This window comes from Entelurus aequoreus, linkage group LG10 (assembly GCF_033978785.1).
Source record: "Entelurus aequoreus isolate RoL-2023_Sb linkage group LG10, RoL_Eaeq_v1.1, whole genome shotgun sequence".
NCBI classification, from domain to species: Eukaryota; Metazoa; Chordata; class Actinopteri; order Syngnathiformes; family Syngnathidae; genus Entelurus; species Entelurus aequoreus.
This window is the reverse complement of record NC_084740.1, coordinates 32,605,857-32,623,679: the sequence shown is the minus strand read 5'-3', so window position 1 is coordinate 32,623,679 and position 17,823 is coordinate 32,605,857. Positions and strand designations below refer to the sequence as shown.

Here is a 17,823-nt window from a genome sequence, read left to right as displayed (position 1 = left end):
TAAATTTGTTTTAACTATTAAATGAACCAAAAATATGACTTCTTTTATCTTTGTGAAAATATTGGACACAGTGTGTTGTCAAGCTTATGAGATGCGATGCGATGACATATTGTTCATTTATTTTTATTTTTATAAATGTCCAATGATAATGTCAATGAGGGATTTTTAATCAGTAATATGTTGAAATTGTAACTAATATTGATACTGTTGTTGATAATATTCATTTTTGTTTCACTACTTTTTGAGTGTTCTGTGTCGTGTTTGTGTCTCCTCTAAATTGCTCTGTTTATTGCAGTTCTGAGTGTTGCTGGGTCGGGTTTGGTTTTGGAATTGGATTGCATTGTTATGGTATTGCTGTGTATTGTTTTGTTGGATTGATTAATTAAAAAAAAAAAACTTTTTTTTTTAAAATAAAAAAAATTAAATAAAAATCGATTAAAAAAAAAAAGAGAATCGATTCTGAATCGCACAACGTGAGAATCGCGATTCGAATTCGAATCGATTTTCCCCCCACACCCCTAATAAGTAGTCAACACGCTAAATGTAAGTGCGCGTTTCCGAGTCTTTAAGGCGGGACTTTTAAACCACCGGATGTGACGTAGGTCACAATTCAAAGGCAACTCTTTTTGAGCTGCCTTGCACGGATTTGGTTGCTGCGGAAAAGGATATTTTGGTTTGATTTGGACTATTTTTTTTTACTATCTCATGTTCCAGCAAATATGCGGTCCCTTTTCACGGGTTATCGGCTTCTTTAAAATCGCGTGTAAGTGGCGAAATGCCATCGACACGCAGAACTTTTTAAGCAGCTGGGCTGACTAGCAGTGGTGCTAGCTGCATGTTGCTACACAGACATGTTGACTAGCGCGCGGCGACAACATGAAGAGAATGGTGGCTAAAATAAGGCCGAGCCCGAACGAGGAGGCTCAGATGATACGAGAAGAAAGGGAAAGGAGAAGGAAACTGCGACTCCAACAGGTAAATAATGGAGCGCTCGCTTTATTAACATTGGAGCGATCAAACGTACTCATTTCATTAGCACGCTGTTTTTTTTAAAAGGCGAAACGATGGCGTCACTATTTCTCCACGCATTAAAAAACAAAACATGCCGCTGTCAGGTAGTGATAAAAGCATTCGTCACTACTCTCTAATATTCTTTTTACAGGCAGGATCAAAGCTGACATTATGGACAAAAAAGTTGACAATGTACCAGATCATAGCACTTTAATACCAAACATGATGGGGCGTGGAAGACAATATTGATAGTATCGAATTAGCTGTATCAGATTGGTACTTACATTACGATTAGGGATGTCCGATAATATCGGCCTGCCGAAATTATCGGCCGATAAGTGCTTTAAAATGTAATATCGGAAATTGTCGGTATCGGTTTTTTTTATTATCGGTATTGGTTTTTATTTTTTAAAATTAAATCAACATAAAAAACACAAGATACATTTACAATCAGTGCACCAACCCAAAAAACCTCCATTCGCACAAAAGGGTTGTTTCTATCTGTTATTAATATTCTGGTTCCTACATTATATATCAATATATATCAATACAGTCTGCAAGGGATACAGTCCGTAAGCACACATGATTGTGCGTGCTGCTGGTCCACTAATAGTACTAACCTTTAACAGTTAATTTTACTCATTTTCATTAATTACTAGTTTCTATGTAACTGTTTTTATATTGTTTTACTTTCTTTTTTATTCAAGAAAATGTTTTTAATTTATTTATCTTATTTTATTAGATTTTTTTTTTTTAAAAGGACCTTATCTTCACCATACCTGGTTGTCCAAATTAGGCATAATAATGTTTTAATTCCACGACTGTATATATCGTATCGGTAATTAAGAGTTGGACAATATCGGATATCGGCAAAAAAGCCATTATCGGACATCCCTAGTTACGATATCAATAATTTTAAATTTTTCTGTCTATTTGCACAAACATGTGGGTTTATGTTGTAGTATTGTCATATGTCAGGGAATAATTGCCAAATAATTTGTTTGACATCAACTTTATTTTGCATACATAATTGAATGTAATCAAACTAAGAAAATATTGTTTTAATATTGTTACACTGTCCTATGTTTGTAATAATGTATGTATATGTCATTTACTTGTTCACAAATAAATGTTTTTGTTTACTTAAAATATTTGTTTAGTTTTGTATTTATATTACAATCTTGATTAAGACATTTTAAGGCACAAATGATAATCATTCAATGAACTTGAAACATGTTCAATGACAATTATATCAGTATCAACAATAGAGGACTTGTATTTTACTTGGTGTCAGATGGCCACCAACATTTCAACGATTCAAAGAAATGTATCAAAGTATCAGTACACATCTACACGTAAATTGGCATTTAGTACCCGAATTTTCAGATATAACCCAATAAGTTCCAAAAAGTTTAATAGTATTCTGTGATCTTTGAGCACAGATTTCAAACTGTAGGCAACAACCTGGAAATGTATGTCAGTAAGGAGTTATGTCATTTATGTCTCAATCTTTCAATTTTGACTGAAAACAATTGTACTGCTTACAACTTCACAGTTCTTAATTCAGTATTATGTGATGCAAAAAGGTAATCCAAGCTTTTTTCCCCCCTATTAGAACCCTTTTTGAAATTTAATTGACTATAGCTAAACTTTAACACCTGCACGATTGCAAGCAATTTGTCCATCAGTTTTTTTGGCATACATATGATGATGATCAAATGAAAGGGGGAAGTTTGTAATACCATGTGGCGATTAAATGTTTTTATGATGTCGCAGTGACAAGTGGCCCAATGTAGGCGCCTGTAACTGTAATGTGGTCCATGATGAAAATGAATTTGACTCTCCTGTTTTAGAGCAAATAGTGATGCTAACGAAACAAAAAAAGGAAATGATGCATATCGCCCACCCCAAGCAACCAGTCAGCTTGCGTTGTCATGCGGAATTGCTGTAGAACATCTGTCGCCTTGGACTGACCCGCAGGTGCGTGAGCAGCAGAAATTCATTGCCCTGCAGATGCGCCAAAATGTGGAGCAAAGGCGTCATTGTGAGTTGGAGCAGCTGGAAGAGGAGCTGAGGGACGAATGGGAGCGAGAGCGCAGCGAGAGACTATCCGCGCTGCAGATGCTTTATGAACAGAGCCTCCAGATGGTCGGCCAAGGACAACGGATGGCCAAAGAAAATGTAAGATGAAGAAGCAAAAACAGGCACACATGCATGCTAACTGCCTTTTCTTTATCTGCGCAAGGAACCTGACTTGGTGGCCATAGCTCAAAAGGAAGCGGGGAATCATGCCAAAGCGGAGGAGCGCTTTAGAGGAGCACTCGGGGAGCTGAAATCACAGAAGCTCAAAGACAGAAAGACGCAAAACCGGTGAGGATTTTTAACTTGTCAATGTTTTTTCCACAGATTGGCAATCTATTTGTGGCTATAGGGTTGTAGTGGGCTGTGTCAGTTTGACGTCATCCTATAATTTCGGATATGACCAGAGGTGGGGGAAATAATCAATTTTTAGATGCATCGCAATTTGGTCATGGGCGATGATAAAATCTATTAGTAAACGTCGATAATCGATTTATTGTAAATAAAGTAATGCTGACAGTTCTAAAATTTGGCTGACTGCAGCGAGCCACCTCACCGAGAGATCCGACCGGCTCCTTTTTTTATGGCACTTACGTTCCAATTTTGCAAACATTTTCATTATTTGAATACATTTGGGAATTAATGAAACTGTTTTGTATTACAAATGCACAGTTTTTTTTAAAAAGCTGCAAGTGATAAACACTTATATAGTGAAACGAAATGTAAAACTGCATCAATATGTATAAATGAAAGATGCATCAATTTTTCTTTTCTTTTTTAAAATTAAATCGTAGCTCCTGAATCGTAATCCAATTGTGAGGTGCCCAAAGATTCCCACCTCTAGCTATGACACATGTATTTTTTTAAAGGCTACAAAAGTTACTATATTTAAAGACAAGTCTGTTTTATTAGTATCACCGTGTTTTTTTTGTTGTTGTTTTTTTTTACATTACATTGTTTTGCTGTATTTTTTAATTGTTGCTGCTTATTTTATTGCTACAGTCCAACACAGACTGTATTTTTTACACCCCTGGTTTATTTAGTTATTATTCTTCCCTCCTCAATGTTGGGAGCCTTTAATCACAAGTAGGGATGTATACCAAATACCAGTATTTTTTAGTACTGGTTCCTAATTGGGTCGGTCCAGGAGGACTGTTAAGATTCTGCACAATTTTATCTGTATCTTTTTATCCAGATGACTTTTCGCTGCGACGCATAAAAAAAGACAACAGTAGGATCTGATCATCAGCTTTGAATAATCACAAAAAAGGAAGCAACACCACACAAACGTTTGTTACACAACAATATTTCCGCCACAAAAGTCAGGCACGTTAATAAGAGTTACATCAGTTTGAAGTGAGCGTGCTTTACTCACGACTGCCTCTACAGCACTTCTTTCTCCGAGCGATCCAGTAATTCACATGTCAATATTAATCCATTGACTTAAAAAGCAGGTGTTTATAAAAGTTCCCTGCTGTGAGACGTTACATGATGTTGGTGACATAAAACCGCTTGCGGTAATAAAAATGATAATAAAAAAAGTAATTTTTTCACATCTTTTTGTATGGGAAACACTGGCTGTTTTCATATTGAAATGGCGAGAGACATGTGTGCTCTCTTCGCTTTCCTGCAGAATAATTAACGCTAGGAAGAAGGCACTGCAGGTGGAGAAGGCGAGATCAGAAAAGGTGGCCAGACTGCCTGCGCCTCCTCCAAACCCACTACTGGTGATTATACAAAATCATTGTCAATAAGCCATCGTTTAACCAAAACTTTTGCACAATCCAACAATTACTCATCTCCTTACATGCAGGATATTGTTCCAGAGAAACTGCATCTAGTAAAGAAGTGTGACATCAATGCCTTTGCCTCCACACACTACCACATGCCCGCCACCGCAGTGGACAGGGAGGAGGACACTCCCCAGGTAAGCCTTGGCGTCACTGCATGCACATGACTCCTGACTTTTAAAGTTGTCTAATGGCCTTGTGCAAACAGACGAGTGCCCACGAGGGAGCCGAGCTGGCGATGAAAAATCTGGAAGAATTCCAAAGGGACAATGAGAGGAAACGAGTGGAGCAGCACGAGAAGGCTCGTCTCCGAGGGAAATCGGCTCTGCGAAAGGAGCACCTCGCGCGGGTACAGCTTTTAATATGCAGACAAAGTTTGTTACCATTTGATTGAAAGTCACGTGCAGAGGGGAGGATTCATTTAGAGCAGGGGTGTCCAAACTACGACCCGCCGGCGTGTTCAGTTTTCCCCGCGAGTCGTCACAAGTTTAATAAGGAATTGTAATGGGTTATACTTATATAGCGCTTTTCTACCTTCAAGTTACTCAAAGCACTTTGACACTACTTCCACATTCACCCATTCACACACACATTCACAGACTGATGGCGAGAGCTGCCATGCAAAGACCCTAACTACGACCCATCAGGAGCAAGGGTGAAGTGTCTTTCTCAAGCACACAACGAATGTGACTAGGATGGCAGAAGCTGGGGATCGAACCAGAAACCCTTAAATTGTTGATACGGCTGCTCTACCAACCGAGCCACGCCGAAACAATTCTGCTCTAGGGGTGACTCCAACTTAATTTTTAATATCCGACAGTATAATTGCTGCAAGTTTCCCACCATGTTGTGTACATGGCACAGCATTTTTATATACGACCCAATCCAAACAACATTTTTTATTCATGGCGCAAAAAAACTAACACAAAAAGTCAACACACATAGTCACACAACACAACCTGCTCACTGAACTTTGTGGATGTTATGAAAAAAACATCCAAACAACTCATAATTCAAAATTACACCCATTCAATCCCCTGCAAATCATGATGGGAAAATGAAAAACACTCTCTCTACAGTTATTCATGTTTGACACATTTTAGCTGCTTGATATTTCTGATTACAAAACTTTTAAGAGGTCGTCACAGGTTTCAAAATCAAGGCCCGGCCGGGGGCCACACCATTTTATGAAAATACTGTAATGTATCAAAGCCCTTTCTAGCTAGATGCATTTGTTCTTTCAATTTTGACAGAAAAAATGTACTGCATGCAATTGCTTATCTTTTAAACTTTAATGTTATCTAATCATGCAACAATATATTCCAAGCATTCTTTTTGGTTGTCAATAATTAATACTTGAATATTGGATACAATTGTTTAACGAGGTTAATATAAGTTATATTTTTATATTTGTATATTCACTGTTACAAGCGGCCCTACTTGCCATGTGGCCCTCATTAAAAAAGAGTTTGACACTCCTGCCCCACACAGTTGGATTTGGATTTACAACCTTTTAATTGGTCCTTTAACAGCGTTCATTTCCAGACAAGTTCGTAGATTGAAGCAAAGTTCCCCATAAGAAATAATGTAAACCTGACTAATTGGTTCTAGCCTTGACAAAAATTCCCTATTTTAGTTTGTCCACCTTGAATGCAAAATAAAGCGCTTTAAGTTAAAGTTAAAGTACCAATGATTGTCACACACACACTAGGTGTGGTGAAATTTGTCCTCTGCATTTGACCCATCCCCTTGTTCACCCCCTGGGAGGTGAGGGGAGCAGTGGGCAGCAGCAGTGCCGCGCCCGGGAATCATTTTGGTGATTTAACCCCCAATTCCAACCCTTGATGCTGAGTGCCAAGCAGGGAGGTAATGGGTCCCATTTTTTTATAGTCTTTGGTATGACTCTGCCGGGGTTTGAACTCACAACCTACCGATCTCAGGGCGGACACTCTAACCACTAGACCACTGAGTACAGTACTGTATATTAAAGAAACATAATTGCAGAAAACAAAACGACAAGCTGAACTGTCCTTGTATTTGGCCGCCCTGCCGACACACACCCACAGTCAGCCCTGTGGTGTGTTCACTGTTAAAATCACAAAACTCTTCAATGTTTAGAATAAAAGATTAAATGCACTTATCTTGTCAGTGAATGTTCTTGGCATGCAGTGAAAGGGAGGGAGGAAGCAGAGTTGTACAAAGCTGTGTGCACCAGTTTTCTTACTGGATTTTCTAAACCACATACCATACCTTGGACTCATATTTTGCTACTAAAACTATACAACTGCTACAAAATGCTAAAAAAAAGCTGCTTGAAAAGGACACAGAGTAGCATTGAGCACAGTAGCTAACGACAGCACTGTTGCATTGACTGAGCATTGGAGACCAATCAGCCCGCCTACAAGCTGCACTGTGGGTGCTTAGTAAATGAAGGCTCTACTGTACTTTGACCAATGGCACCTGCAGGATCATGAGCGTCTCCTCGAGGAGTTGGAGCTCAAACATAGGGCTGACATGATGAGAAGGCGGCAACAGGTGATCCAGATGCCGCCCCAGATCTTCCACCCTCTCTGCAAGAGACAGGACATGAAGGACAACTTCCAGAAGGAGATGGAGTTTGCCTTTGAGGACATGTACACCGGAGAAAGTAGTACGGACCTTTCAGTATTTGCTCACAAGCACCTCTGGTTCTATCTATACAGGATGTATAATGCTTCACCATGCATGTGTCTGATCCCAGGAGTTAAAGGCAACATGCTGGTCCAGTTGATACCAGAACCTCTTCCTGAGGCCTCCACAAGCTGTCAGGACAATGAGCTGGATGTCACGTTGGAAGGACCCGCCACATCAGAACTGCAAGCAGACCGTAAACAAAAATCACAGAGCACTCATTCGGAGGATTCTGCCTATGGTACTAAATACTAATTAAATTACATATTCAAACCTCGCAAGTTAAATGCCTCAAAAGTTGAACACATAAAATCGTTTTTTTCCCTTGCAGTGGAGCCCAGACATCCTCCCAGACAGAACCTAAAGAGGCTTCTCAATCGCATCAAGAACCAGAGGAACCAGCCGACGAGCATTGTACCCAGTCAGGTTCCAGAGAGGGACACTGATGTTGAATCGGAAATGATCCCAGAACAGGATACTATCGTCATACCACAGGAGGTGCCAGAGAAGGACACAATCATCACACAGTCAGGGGTGGTCTCAGAGCGGACTACGACTATTGAAACCGGCTCTCTGAGCAGGCAACCTGTGCTAGCTGAACCCAGAAAGCCCACTAAGGCATCATCATCATCATTAGGTAATTCTGCATTCAAGACTGTTGGAAAATATAAATAAATCATAAACATGGCTGACTAGCATGAGGTGAAGAGAGCAGCCGTGACAACAAATCAAATCTGAACAGAGATGTCCAATGTACAGACTAATGGCCACTTCAGTCTGCAGCTTGTTTTTAAATTGGCCATTGGCATTTTCTAAAAGTAAAAAAAGTAAAACGTATTTATTGTTAATGGTATTAGATATCACAATAATTACCTTTGCAGTTTTGTTCAGCTTTTGTTCTCTCTTGGGTTCTTCGTCATCCTAAGTGCAGACTGTCAGACCTACATTGGATTGCGTTTAGCATCTTTAATGTACAAAATGTATCAAAGTACCCCCGCTAGACCCGTTTGGTAATAACGAATATGTTTGCACAATATATTTATACAAATAGCGGATAGCATAAAATGGAGATTTCTAGGGTCAATTGTGTTTAGTCAAGCCACTTTGTACTTAAAATTTTGCTGATTTTCGTTATGTTTCTCAAAATATATTTAAAAAATACCTTGCAGGTTTGCGTTCGACTACGACCTATTATTATTGGAAAATATGCATATTTACGCACATTTTATGCATTATGGCCGGAATTATTTTCAAGAATAAAAATGGCTAAATAAACTTAGACTAACAAATCTAAGGTCCCATATTGCACAGTAGTATTTTCCCAGGTTAGTGGTTGTGTTTAAGAACTGTGTGTGTGTGAATCTCTGTTACTGTACAGAATGTCACATGTATTACAGTACAGTTTCTATGTCTACTGTATTGGGTAAAGTGACTATGTAGACGGCTCTATTAATGTTAAAAACGTATTTTGAAGGTCGTAAACAAGGTCTTTTATGTGCTATGAAAATATTAGATTAATAAGAATTCCTACTTTATGGAAATTTGGATCTGGAACCAATTATCGACAAATGAGGAAACGACTGAGTTGTCTTTTAGTGCACCAATGAGCTCTATCATTTTTGAGGAATGTCAAAACTACTTATAATACACGTCAGGGCAGATGAATGCATTTTTCTCGTCCAATGTGTGAAATGTCCAACTCTTCTGTAGTGAGGCATTAACCCATTAGCAAGAGGCATTCTCACCGCATCTGTGTTTCAAAGGTTGATATTTGCCGTCTTTTTCTTTTGGTTTCATCAGCAGAGGCGCCAATCCCAGCAAACATGCAACACCCAGATCAGCTTTACACCAAAACCATGGAATTTGAAGAGGAGCAAAAGGAAAGGGTACGGTTCCCTCATTTTAGTTAATTGGTAGTTATCTTTGAGTAAAAGCTTGCTATGTTGTACCATTAATGATGGATACCTATGGAAATATTGTAATTTTTTTTAGGGGGGTGGGGGGTCATTTGTCAATATGATATGAAACAACAGGTGTCTCTCAATATTTGATAGTTAGCCTCTTATTTAAAATGTGAGCAAGCCACTGTATAGCCTCTCAGGCAGGATGTCTCATGTTCCTCTACACCAGGGGTGTCAAACGTACGGCCCGAGGGCCGGATCAGGCCCGCGAACAGGTTTTATCCGGCCCGCGGGATGAGTTTGCTAAGTATAAAAATTAACCTGAAATTTTTGAATGATAGAAACAGCTGTTCTAAATGTGTCCACTGGATGTTGCAATAGCAATTATTTGTATCTTTGTAGATGATGCTGCATATGAACCAAAAAAAAAACATGATGTTAGTACAGGGGTCACCAACCTTTTTGAAACCAAGAGCTACTTCTTGGGTACTGATTAATGCAAAGGGCTACCAGTTTGATACACACTTAAATAAATTGCCAGAAATAGCCAATTTGCTCAATTTACCTTTAACTCTATGTTATTATTAATAATTAATGATATTTATCGTTGTGGAAACACTGATCAACTTAATGATTTCTCACAATAAATATACATGGAAACAGATAAATATCAATATCAACACTTTATTTTTATATTTTCTCTAAGTGCACCTTTTTCAAATTGAACATTTTCAAATGATCACTTCTAAGACAGTCTTGTGAAATCACAATATCCCATTTTAACTAGATAGCCACTAACATTTTTTAACAAATCATGAATTACTTTGCACCATGTTTATACAAATAATAACTCATGTAAAATACAGAAGTCAACTCTCAAATTTTTAGATAAATCATGTCACACTTTGAACTGGACACCAAATCTGTTATCTGTTTCTTTGTCAGTTAGTGAAGACCAAGTCTTTAAAATATTTTCTTGGATTTTCAAATTCTATTTGAGTTTTGTCTCTCTTAGAATTAAAAATGTTGAGCAAAGCGAGACCAGCTTGCTAGTAAATAAATACAATTTAAAAAATAGAGGCAGCTCACTGGTAAGTGCTGCTATTTGAGCTATTTTTAGAACAGGCTAGCGGGCTACTCATCTGGTTCTTACGGGCTACCTGGTGCCCGCGGGCACCGCGTTGGTGACCCCTGTGTTAGTACATCAGTCGAGAAAATGATCAAACTACATAAATAATATACTGCAATTTGAGTTTGATATCATTTTGTTATCTTGATAGATTGAAAATGAACACCAATGAGTTGACTGATGAACATTATCACATAATTTATTCAAAAAATATAAATAACGACAAATAAAGTATATATTCTATTAACCGCAACAAGTAATTATAAAAAAAAAAAACTAACATTATAATTTGTACAATTTCAGATTGTGCTTGTTCTATTTTTAAACAAAGAAAACAATCTGAAGTTGTCTTTATTTTTAAGTTATAAATAAATGAAAAATGGGTTATACTTGTATAGCGCTTTTCTACCTTCAAGGTACTCAAAGCGACAGTATTTCCACATTCACCCATTCACACACATTCACACACTGATGGCGGGAGCTGCCATGCAAGGCGCTAACCAGCAGCCATCAGGAGCAAGGGTGAAGTGTCTTGCCCAAGGACACAACGGACGTGACTAGGATGGTAGACGGTGGGGATTGAACCCCAGTAACCAGCAACCCTCCGATTGCTGGCACGGCCACTCTACCAACTTCGCCACGCCGCCCAAGTTATCGTGCCGTGATTTTACCAGTCCGGCCCACTTGGGAGTAAATTTTTCTCCATGTGGCCCCCGATCTAAAATGAGTTTGACACCCCTGCTCTACACCATTTCTCACTTTTACATATTGTCAACAACCCTGTGTAAAGTTCCTCTGTGCAGGAAGAGATGCTCCGGTTTGTTTTCAGTCAGTTGGCTTGGTGGGGCCTCACTACATTGCCTGTTTGCTTCTCCTCCAGGAGATGGAGCTGGAAAGAGAGAAGCAGCAACAGTTGGCCTTGCTCAAAGAGTTGGATGACCAGAAGGCTCAGTTGGAGCAGCTGCTGTTGCTTAGGGGACAGCGGGAGGAAGTCCACTTAAACCAACATTCGGTACCAGTCCAAGACCTGGTAGAAACCCAAAGTCCAGAGGTATGAAGCTTTTATTTACATAAATCATGTCTATGGATGTTCTCGTTCATCCGGGTTATTGTATTCTCAGGGCATTCAATCGATCGCAACTGTCTTAGTTTCGCCTCTCGTCCAAGTAGGCTCCATCAGTTCATGTTCATAGACTTAGATTGGTCAAATCAACTCCCACATTGGTCAAATCCACTCCCACATTAGTCAAATGGACTCTTAGTCCTAGATTGGTCAAATCCACTCAGATTGGTCAAATCCAGTCTTAGTCCTAGATTGGTCAAATCGAGTCACACTAGATCTGACCAATCTAAGTCTGAGCATGAACTGATGAACTGTTGGACGAGAGGCGAAACGTCTTCCGTGACAATCCGAACAGTCCAGCTACGATCGATTTGAATGCCCTGAGAATAAATAATTTCATATCATGACTTAAAGTAATTATTTCATACCTTAGCTTTCTTATGTAAAATGAAATAAAAAGCATTTCAGATCATTTAAATTGTTGACTGATGCTACAGCAGCGACTTCCTGTTGATGAAGATGAGCACGCCAGAAAAATTCAACAATACCAAGAGCGCCTCCTGGAGCAAAACAGGCAATTTGGCAATTTCCACACATTCCTTTCATTCAAAGACCTGGTTTAAGATTGAGAATTTATTTTGGGACCATCCTTTTTTTGAATGGCAGAAATCATCACAAGTCTGTGGAAGAGGCTCGAGAGCGCCTGGAGGATTACCAGCACGCCCTTCAAATTCGTCACAATATGGCCGCCGTGTCTCTGCCGTCTGCTGTTGAGGCGCCAGGCAACCTTCACCCATCTGCACCAAGTGCTCAGCCTGCTGCCTCCGCAGTGTCAGCTCACCTCCATGATGACCTTCAGACTGATGTGCAAGGTGCCTCAAAGCCACGCGCTGGTCCAGCCTCGCCTCTCAGTCCTCCTGGATCCAGCTCCAGCTTTCTCCCCAGGGAATTGGCGCCAAGTTCAAACCATTCCAGTAACCAGATGCTGAGCTGCAGCATAGTTCCTCCTAAACCGGTCACCAGAGAATTAATTCCTCCTAAACCGGTCACCAAAGAGATTCTTTCTCCTCAAGTGGTCCCCACAAAGTCACTTCCTCCCAAACAAGTCAGCAAAGAATTTCTTCCTCAAGTGGTCACCAAAGAATTACTTCCTCGAGTGCCCACCACAGAGTCCCTCACTTCAACACACACCGCCAGCCTTTCGTTCCGGCAAGCCTCCGGTCCCATCCAACCTGGCACCGAGAGTCGTCCTCTGCTTCCGAGCTCGTCGACGGCATCATCCCCGGCAGATGACAACGCATCCCGGCTGCCAACACCGGAGGTCCAGAGTCTCAACGAGCAGCGACAAAGACAGGAAGAGAACATGACGCTCCTGAGGCAGCAAAAGGAGACGTTGCAGGCTCTGATTAATGTGGATTCACAAGTTAGTTTGTCATGCAAAACACATTTATTCTAAAATCGTTTGATAAAGTGCTGTCACTAACATTCTGTAGTAGTGAAGTTGATGCTGATGATCCTTGTTGTGCCCTAACCCACAGCCACCCAGTGACGTCTTGCCACCAGAGGATGCTGGTCAAACCCGTGGCAAACTACTTTCATCCCTTCTAAAAGTCATAGAAAAGTCTAATGGGGGATCGTCCCCTCCTGAGGACCAAGAAGGTCCACATCGACAAGCCCCATCCACCACCAAGACCGGTAATGGAACGTCACTCCCTCCCGCTCGAGCAGCCAAGCCCCCAGTGACTCGGGTCCGGCTCGGGACGACTATGAAGGAACAGCACGAGCTCAGTGCGATTCAGGAAGTGGAGACGCCAGTCGACACCAGCCTGGTCACAGGTGAGCTCACGCGGGATGCTCGCATCCAACACTTAAAACTTCTCGATAACTTTCCAGACTTGACCGTACTGTCCGTGCCCTCAGGCCCGGAGGATGTTTTCTCTGTACCGCAACACACCATCGACTGGTCTCTGCAGGAGCAATTTGACTCCTCTGTAGCCAGCGATCACAGATTACAGACCCCAAACACGTCTAGCAGCAGGCAGCAGTCTGCTGAGAGACCGACCAGCGCAGGGACAAATTCAGCGAGGTCCAGCCTACTCCTCCATCGGCAGAGGCTTCTGATGGGGACCCCCACCCCAGACTCCTCTGAGCATGGTAAGTATAAAATGTTTTTAGAATGTTCCAAAAAAAAAAAAAAAGAAATTTTCACAAAGTTCACACCATTGTATCTCAGACTCTGGGACAGGGGAAGACCTCTTGGGTCCGGCACTCACAACCCACAACTCCCCCGCAGATGACGGCAGGTCACCTGGGGAGGCAAGTCGACTGGTAGGACCCCATACTCTTACGTTCTATATCGCTTTCCATACACGTTTTGCCCTCTGAGGTTCACATGTTGTGGATCAAGGATGAAAAATAGCCAAATCTGAATGCCTTGGTAACATCTGCCTTGGCCTGTGATTTTGTTTTGCTTGAGAAGCTTGTGCTGTTTGCGTGTATGTGTGCGTGTTTGAGTGGGCGTGTATGTGTGCGTGTTTGAATGGGCGTGTATGTGTGCGTGTTTGAATGGGCGTGTAGGTGTGTGTGTTTGAATACCTTTTGTGTGTGTGCTGAGCAATGATGTAAATCTACTTCACCTGAAGTGTATTTTACTTTGTAAAATAAACTTTATGAGGGTTTCTACACTTGAACTGAGCTCAGTGTGTTTTTGAATCGTTGTGTGTGTGTGTGTGTGTGTGTGTGTGTGTGTGTGTGTGTGTGTGTGTGTGTGTGTGTGTGTGTGTGTTTGAATGCATGTGTGTGCTAAGCGATGATGTAAATCTACCTCACCTGAAGTGTATTTTAAGTTGTAAAATACACTATGAGGGTTTCTACACTTGAACTGAGCTCTGTGTGTATGCGAGTGTGTGCACGTTTAAGGTTGAATGTATCTATGTATATTTAACGATGTGTTTGTGTCAGTCTTCACATGGAACCCCTGAGCTAGACCGCTTCTCTGCCACGACCGTGTCCACCGGCAGCTACATCTCCAGTGATCCAGAGTCCAACGCCGGTGAGGAGCAAGTTTGCACACACACACACACACACACACACACACACACACACACACGTGTAAGCCTGTTTTGCCATGTTTAGGTAAATCCCCAACCCTCAACTCAACGGAGACTCAACTTGGAGCGCACATCCTTGGCACTTCCTCCCTGTTGACTCCAAACTCCTCGATGAGAGACAGCACTGCTGCAGGCCCCTCCCACACGGCTCAACTAAGCTCGTTGTTTAACGAGGACAACGTCCAGTGCATCATCGACAGATACACCAAAGAACTTGACGTCTCTTTCGGCACTGCCGGTAAATCCACAGGTACAGTGCGATCCACGACGATATGTTTTTTCCGGGCAATAAACTCCGGTCAGTGACGCCGTCTTCCTTGCTGTTTTTATCTGCAGGTAGTGAAGGCTCTTGTTTAGAGGAGCAGCAGTCTTTGCATCAAGTCAGTGAGCAGGGAGCGGACAATGAAGCGTCTCAAGCTGCCCACACAACTGACTTGGTTAGTGACTCGCAAAGCAGCGATCATGTTTTTTTAATGGAGCAATGATGTGAAACTATTTAATCTTTTAGTACAATAGTTAATTGGGGTTTCTACTCTTTGAACTGAGCTCAGTGAATCTTCAAGATTTGCTTTACCAACAATGCTCCTCTTGTTTTGTCTTCCAGACTGTCAATCCAATCCTGGATCAGCTGTCAGTGATCGAGGCTCAGGACTCATTTAGACCTCTGATTGGTCAGCTGGCGGATCAGTCATCCTGCCTTGTTGCTAATCAGAGAGATGCCGCCATGGAGCAGCTGGTGGGTCAACCCTCGGCTCACTCGTCCATGATTGGTCCGTTGCCCAGCTCGCCACTATCGTCTGGCATTGGTCAGAGTGGCAGGGGCTCCACTTCAAGCCGCAGTTTGCGCCCCGCCTCACAACAGTCGAGTGAACACTGGCGGAGAGGCGAGCAGGACTTGTTTGCCGGTCAGCTGGCTTCTCAGACGCAACAGTCTGCCTCGTCGTTGTACGAGCGTCCAGAGAGGTCAATGAGACCGCTGGTCGGTGAGTTGGATGTGTCCTCTGGTCACCACAGTGGCAGCTCAGGTAAGAAGACCTATGAGACCAACATAGTTTAAGATGCCAACAATTCCATGTTTCTCAACTCGGTTCTTTGCAGGTGAAAGAACCTGCACGGATCTTGGTGCGTTGACTGAGGCCACTGTACCTGCTCACCCATCATTACCTTCCGAAGGCTACTCTCACACTGCTTCTGCCTCTTATTTGAATCCTTTACTGCAGAACCAGCCTAGTGCAATAGAAGGTGACCGAACAAAACCACTATGAAAAAGCTTAAGGAAGCAGAAACTGTAAACATGCTCACAGGGTCACTGGTAGACAGGTCAAAAGTGAAAATTCACTTAGTTTTTTTTTGTTTTGTTTTTAATTGCAAAATGTTATATTCCTCATGTTTCTAGGAGCAGACTCATTTCACCCTCTTCCGGCTGAGCTCACCCACAACGGGACTACAGACCCATCGGTGATCTTTCAAGTTCCTGACCCAGACGCGACAGACTTTTCCGAGGGACAGCTGTCGAGCGGAGAGCTCAGTGTTTCCGCACATTCTGACTTGCGATCCAACACTGACGCCTCTAATAGCGAGCAGTCCGCCGAGCGCTTCAGAGCAGAGGACGACTCCTGCCGGAATGTAACCTCACTCCTCGTGGTGTCTGCGCTCTTGTCGCCTGCGCGGTTGTCGGATTCATCCGCGAGCGACATTCCGCCTGCACTCAGCATTCTTCTGGAGGAGGATGAACAAAGTGACGCTCCAGTTTCATTTTGTGCCCTGCCCACCAAAGAGCCAAAGCCTGAGTGGAGTTTGAACTTGGGGAACATCTCAGTTAGGCTACTGGTAAAATGATTTTACTTTGTGCTGGTAAAAAGAGTTAATGGCTGACCTCAGTGTTTCCTTGTGTATTTTTGCATGCAGGAAGCAGCTAATGAGAAGGGCATCCTGGAGCAGTCCCAAATAACACTGGTGAGCTTGACGGACAGCATCGTGTCTGAGAACGAGGGATTGTGGGAGGAGACTTTGACGGAGGAAGGACAGAAATGCCAAGAGGTACTACACAACCTTTTTAAGCCAGGGTTACAAGTCAAATTTTATATAGTTATTATTTTATAGGAGTCGGAAACAATAATTGAGGAACCTTCAGAAGCCTTTGAGAACCAGAGTCCAACACATGCAGGTTAGGTCCCAGCTCAACTAAATACATGTTGGTTCATGTAGCATGGAATTAAAAATACCTAAATAGTTTGCTTGTATGCAGGCACGCTCCTTGAGTTCAACAAGGATCCCAACAAAGACATACAGAGGTTTTACGAGCAGAAGCGCAAAGCTCTACTTGAAAGGTCATACCGCCGGGCAGAGGAGCTCAAGGCCAAAGCCGCTCTTGCCAGGACTGGGCGTCAGAGCCAAACTGCTCTGGAACTTGGAGCGCAGTCAGTGGAATATTCTTCTTGCAAGGCCAAGACCCCGCGAGAAATTCAACAGGACTCCAAGCCAAATACTGCAAAGTCCACTTTGAGCAAGCAACAAAAGCCCCAGCCGCGTCTAGGTCACTAACACCATCATTTGTGAATACTGTCTCTTTAAGGTTTTAACATGACGTTTTTCTGGCTTCCAGCAGTGAGCATGTCTACCCTCAGCAACCCAAGTGAAGTCAAAAAGGGCAAACGAGACCATGTCGAGATGCACAGGCGAACTGAGAGGTACCGCTGGAGTATTTCGTACACAAAGACTTGAAGTACTGATGGTGCTTTACGGTGTTGTGTGCAGACTTTACGCGCAGCTGGAGGAGGTGCGGCAGCAGAAGGAAATCAAGAGCCGACAAGAGACTTATGCCAACAACCGAGACAAGGCCAAAGCGTTCCACATGGTGAACATTGGTTTCTAATGACAAGTGTATACACTTACATCTTCACTTAACTTATTGTCTCAACTTCACAGGAAACGCTAAAGAAGCTTAAGCGTGCCAAGCAGACTCGCCACTGATCAACTGAATGTGCTTAAGATAGAATGTTATCAATAAAGCTTTTAAGTTATTTGCAGGAATTGTGAGTTGTCAAATCTTTTAGCCAACATGCAGTCA

At 42.1% G+C, this 17,823-nt stretch overlaps 1 protein-coding gene and 1 non-coding gene across 5 annotated transcripts; both read left to right on the top strand.

Annotated features, from left to right (window-relative positions):
• Positions 1–579: 579 nt before the first annotated feature.
• On the top strand, positions 580–17,786 carry cep295 (centrosomal protein 295). 4 transcript variants are annotated; one of them, XM_062060563.1, is made up of 28 exons: positions 580–975; positions 2,992–3,192; positions 3,257–3,381; positions 4,724–4,817; positions 4,904–5,017; positions 5,089–5,229; positions 7,347–7,530; positions 7,621–7,791; positions 7,882–8,187; positions 9,351–9,436; positions 11,461–11,631; positions 12,144–12,217; positions 12,310–13,066; positions 13,182–13,479; positions 13,564–13,797; positions 13,877–13,971; positions 14,605–14,695; positions 14,779–15,003; positions 15,090–15,190; positions 15,358–15,778; positions 15,852–15,995; positions 16,150–16,583; positions 16,662–16,793; positions 16,857–16,920; positions 17,002–17,289; positions 17,359–17,443; positions 17,511–17,610; positions 17,682–17,786. In XM_062060563.1, exons 1-28 carry the CDS (start codon positions 877–879, stop codon positions 17,724–17,726), a joined length of 5,280 nt encoding a protein of 1,759 aa, XP_061916547.1. In that variant the 5' UTR covers positions 580–876; the 3' UTR covers positions 17,727–17,786. The 4 variants fall into 4 exon arrangements, with proteins under 4 accessions (XP_061916547.1, XP_061916546.1, XP_061916548.1 ...); XM_062060562.1 differs by having other exon boundaries at positions 12,141–12,217; positions 17,362–17,443; XM_062060561.1 differs by having other exon boundaries at positions 581–975; positions 12,141–12,217.
• On the top strand, positions 14,044–14,120 carry LOC133659470 (small nucleolar RNA U2-19). The gene has a single exon (XR_009827697.1). It is a non-coding gene; the product is annotated as a small nucleolar RNA U2-19 (small nucleolar RNA).
• Positions 17,787–17,823: the final 37 nt, after the last annotated feature.

Bases quoted from the DNA above. Each gene is read 5' to 3' on its own strand.
- cep295 (XM_062060561.1), top strand. From the start codon at position 877: ATGAAGAGAATGGTGGCTAAAATAAGGCCGAGCCCGAACGAGGAGGCT. The intron at 12,218-12,309 runs GCAATTTGGCAA...TTTGAATGGCAG, and splicing joins CGCCTCCTGGAGCAAAACAG to AAATCATCACAAGTCTGTGG. The intron at 15,004-15,089 runs GTACAGTGCGAT...TTTTATCTGCAG, and splicing joins CACTGCCGGTAAATCCACAG to GTAGTGAAGGCTCTTGTTTA.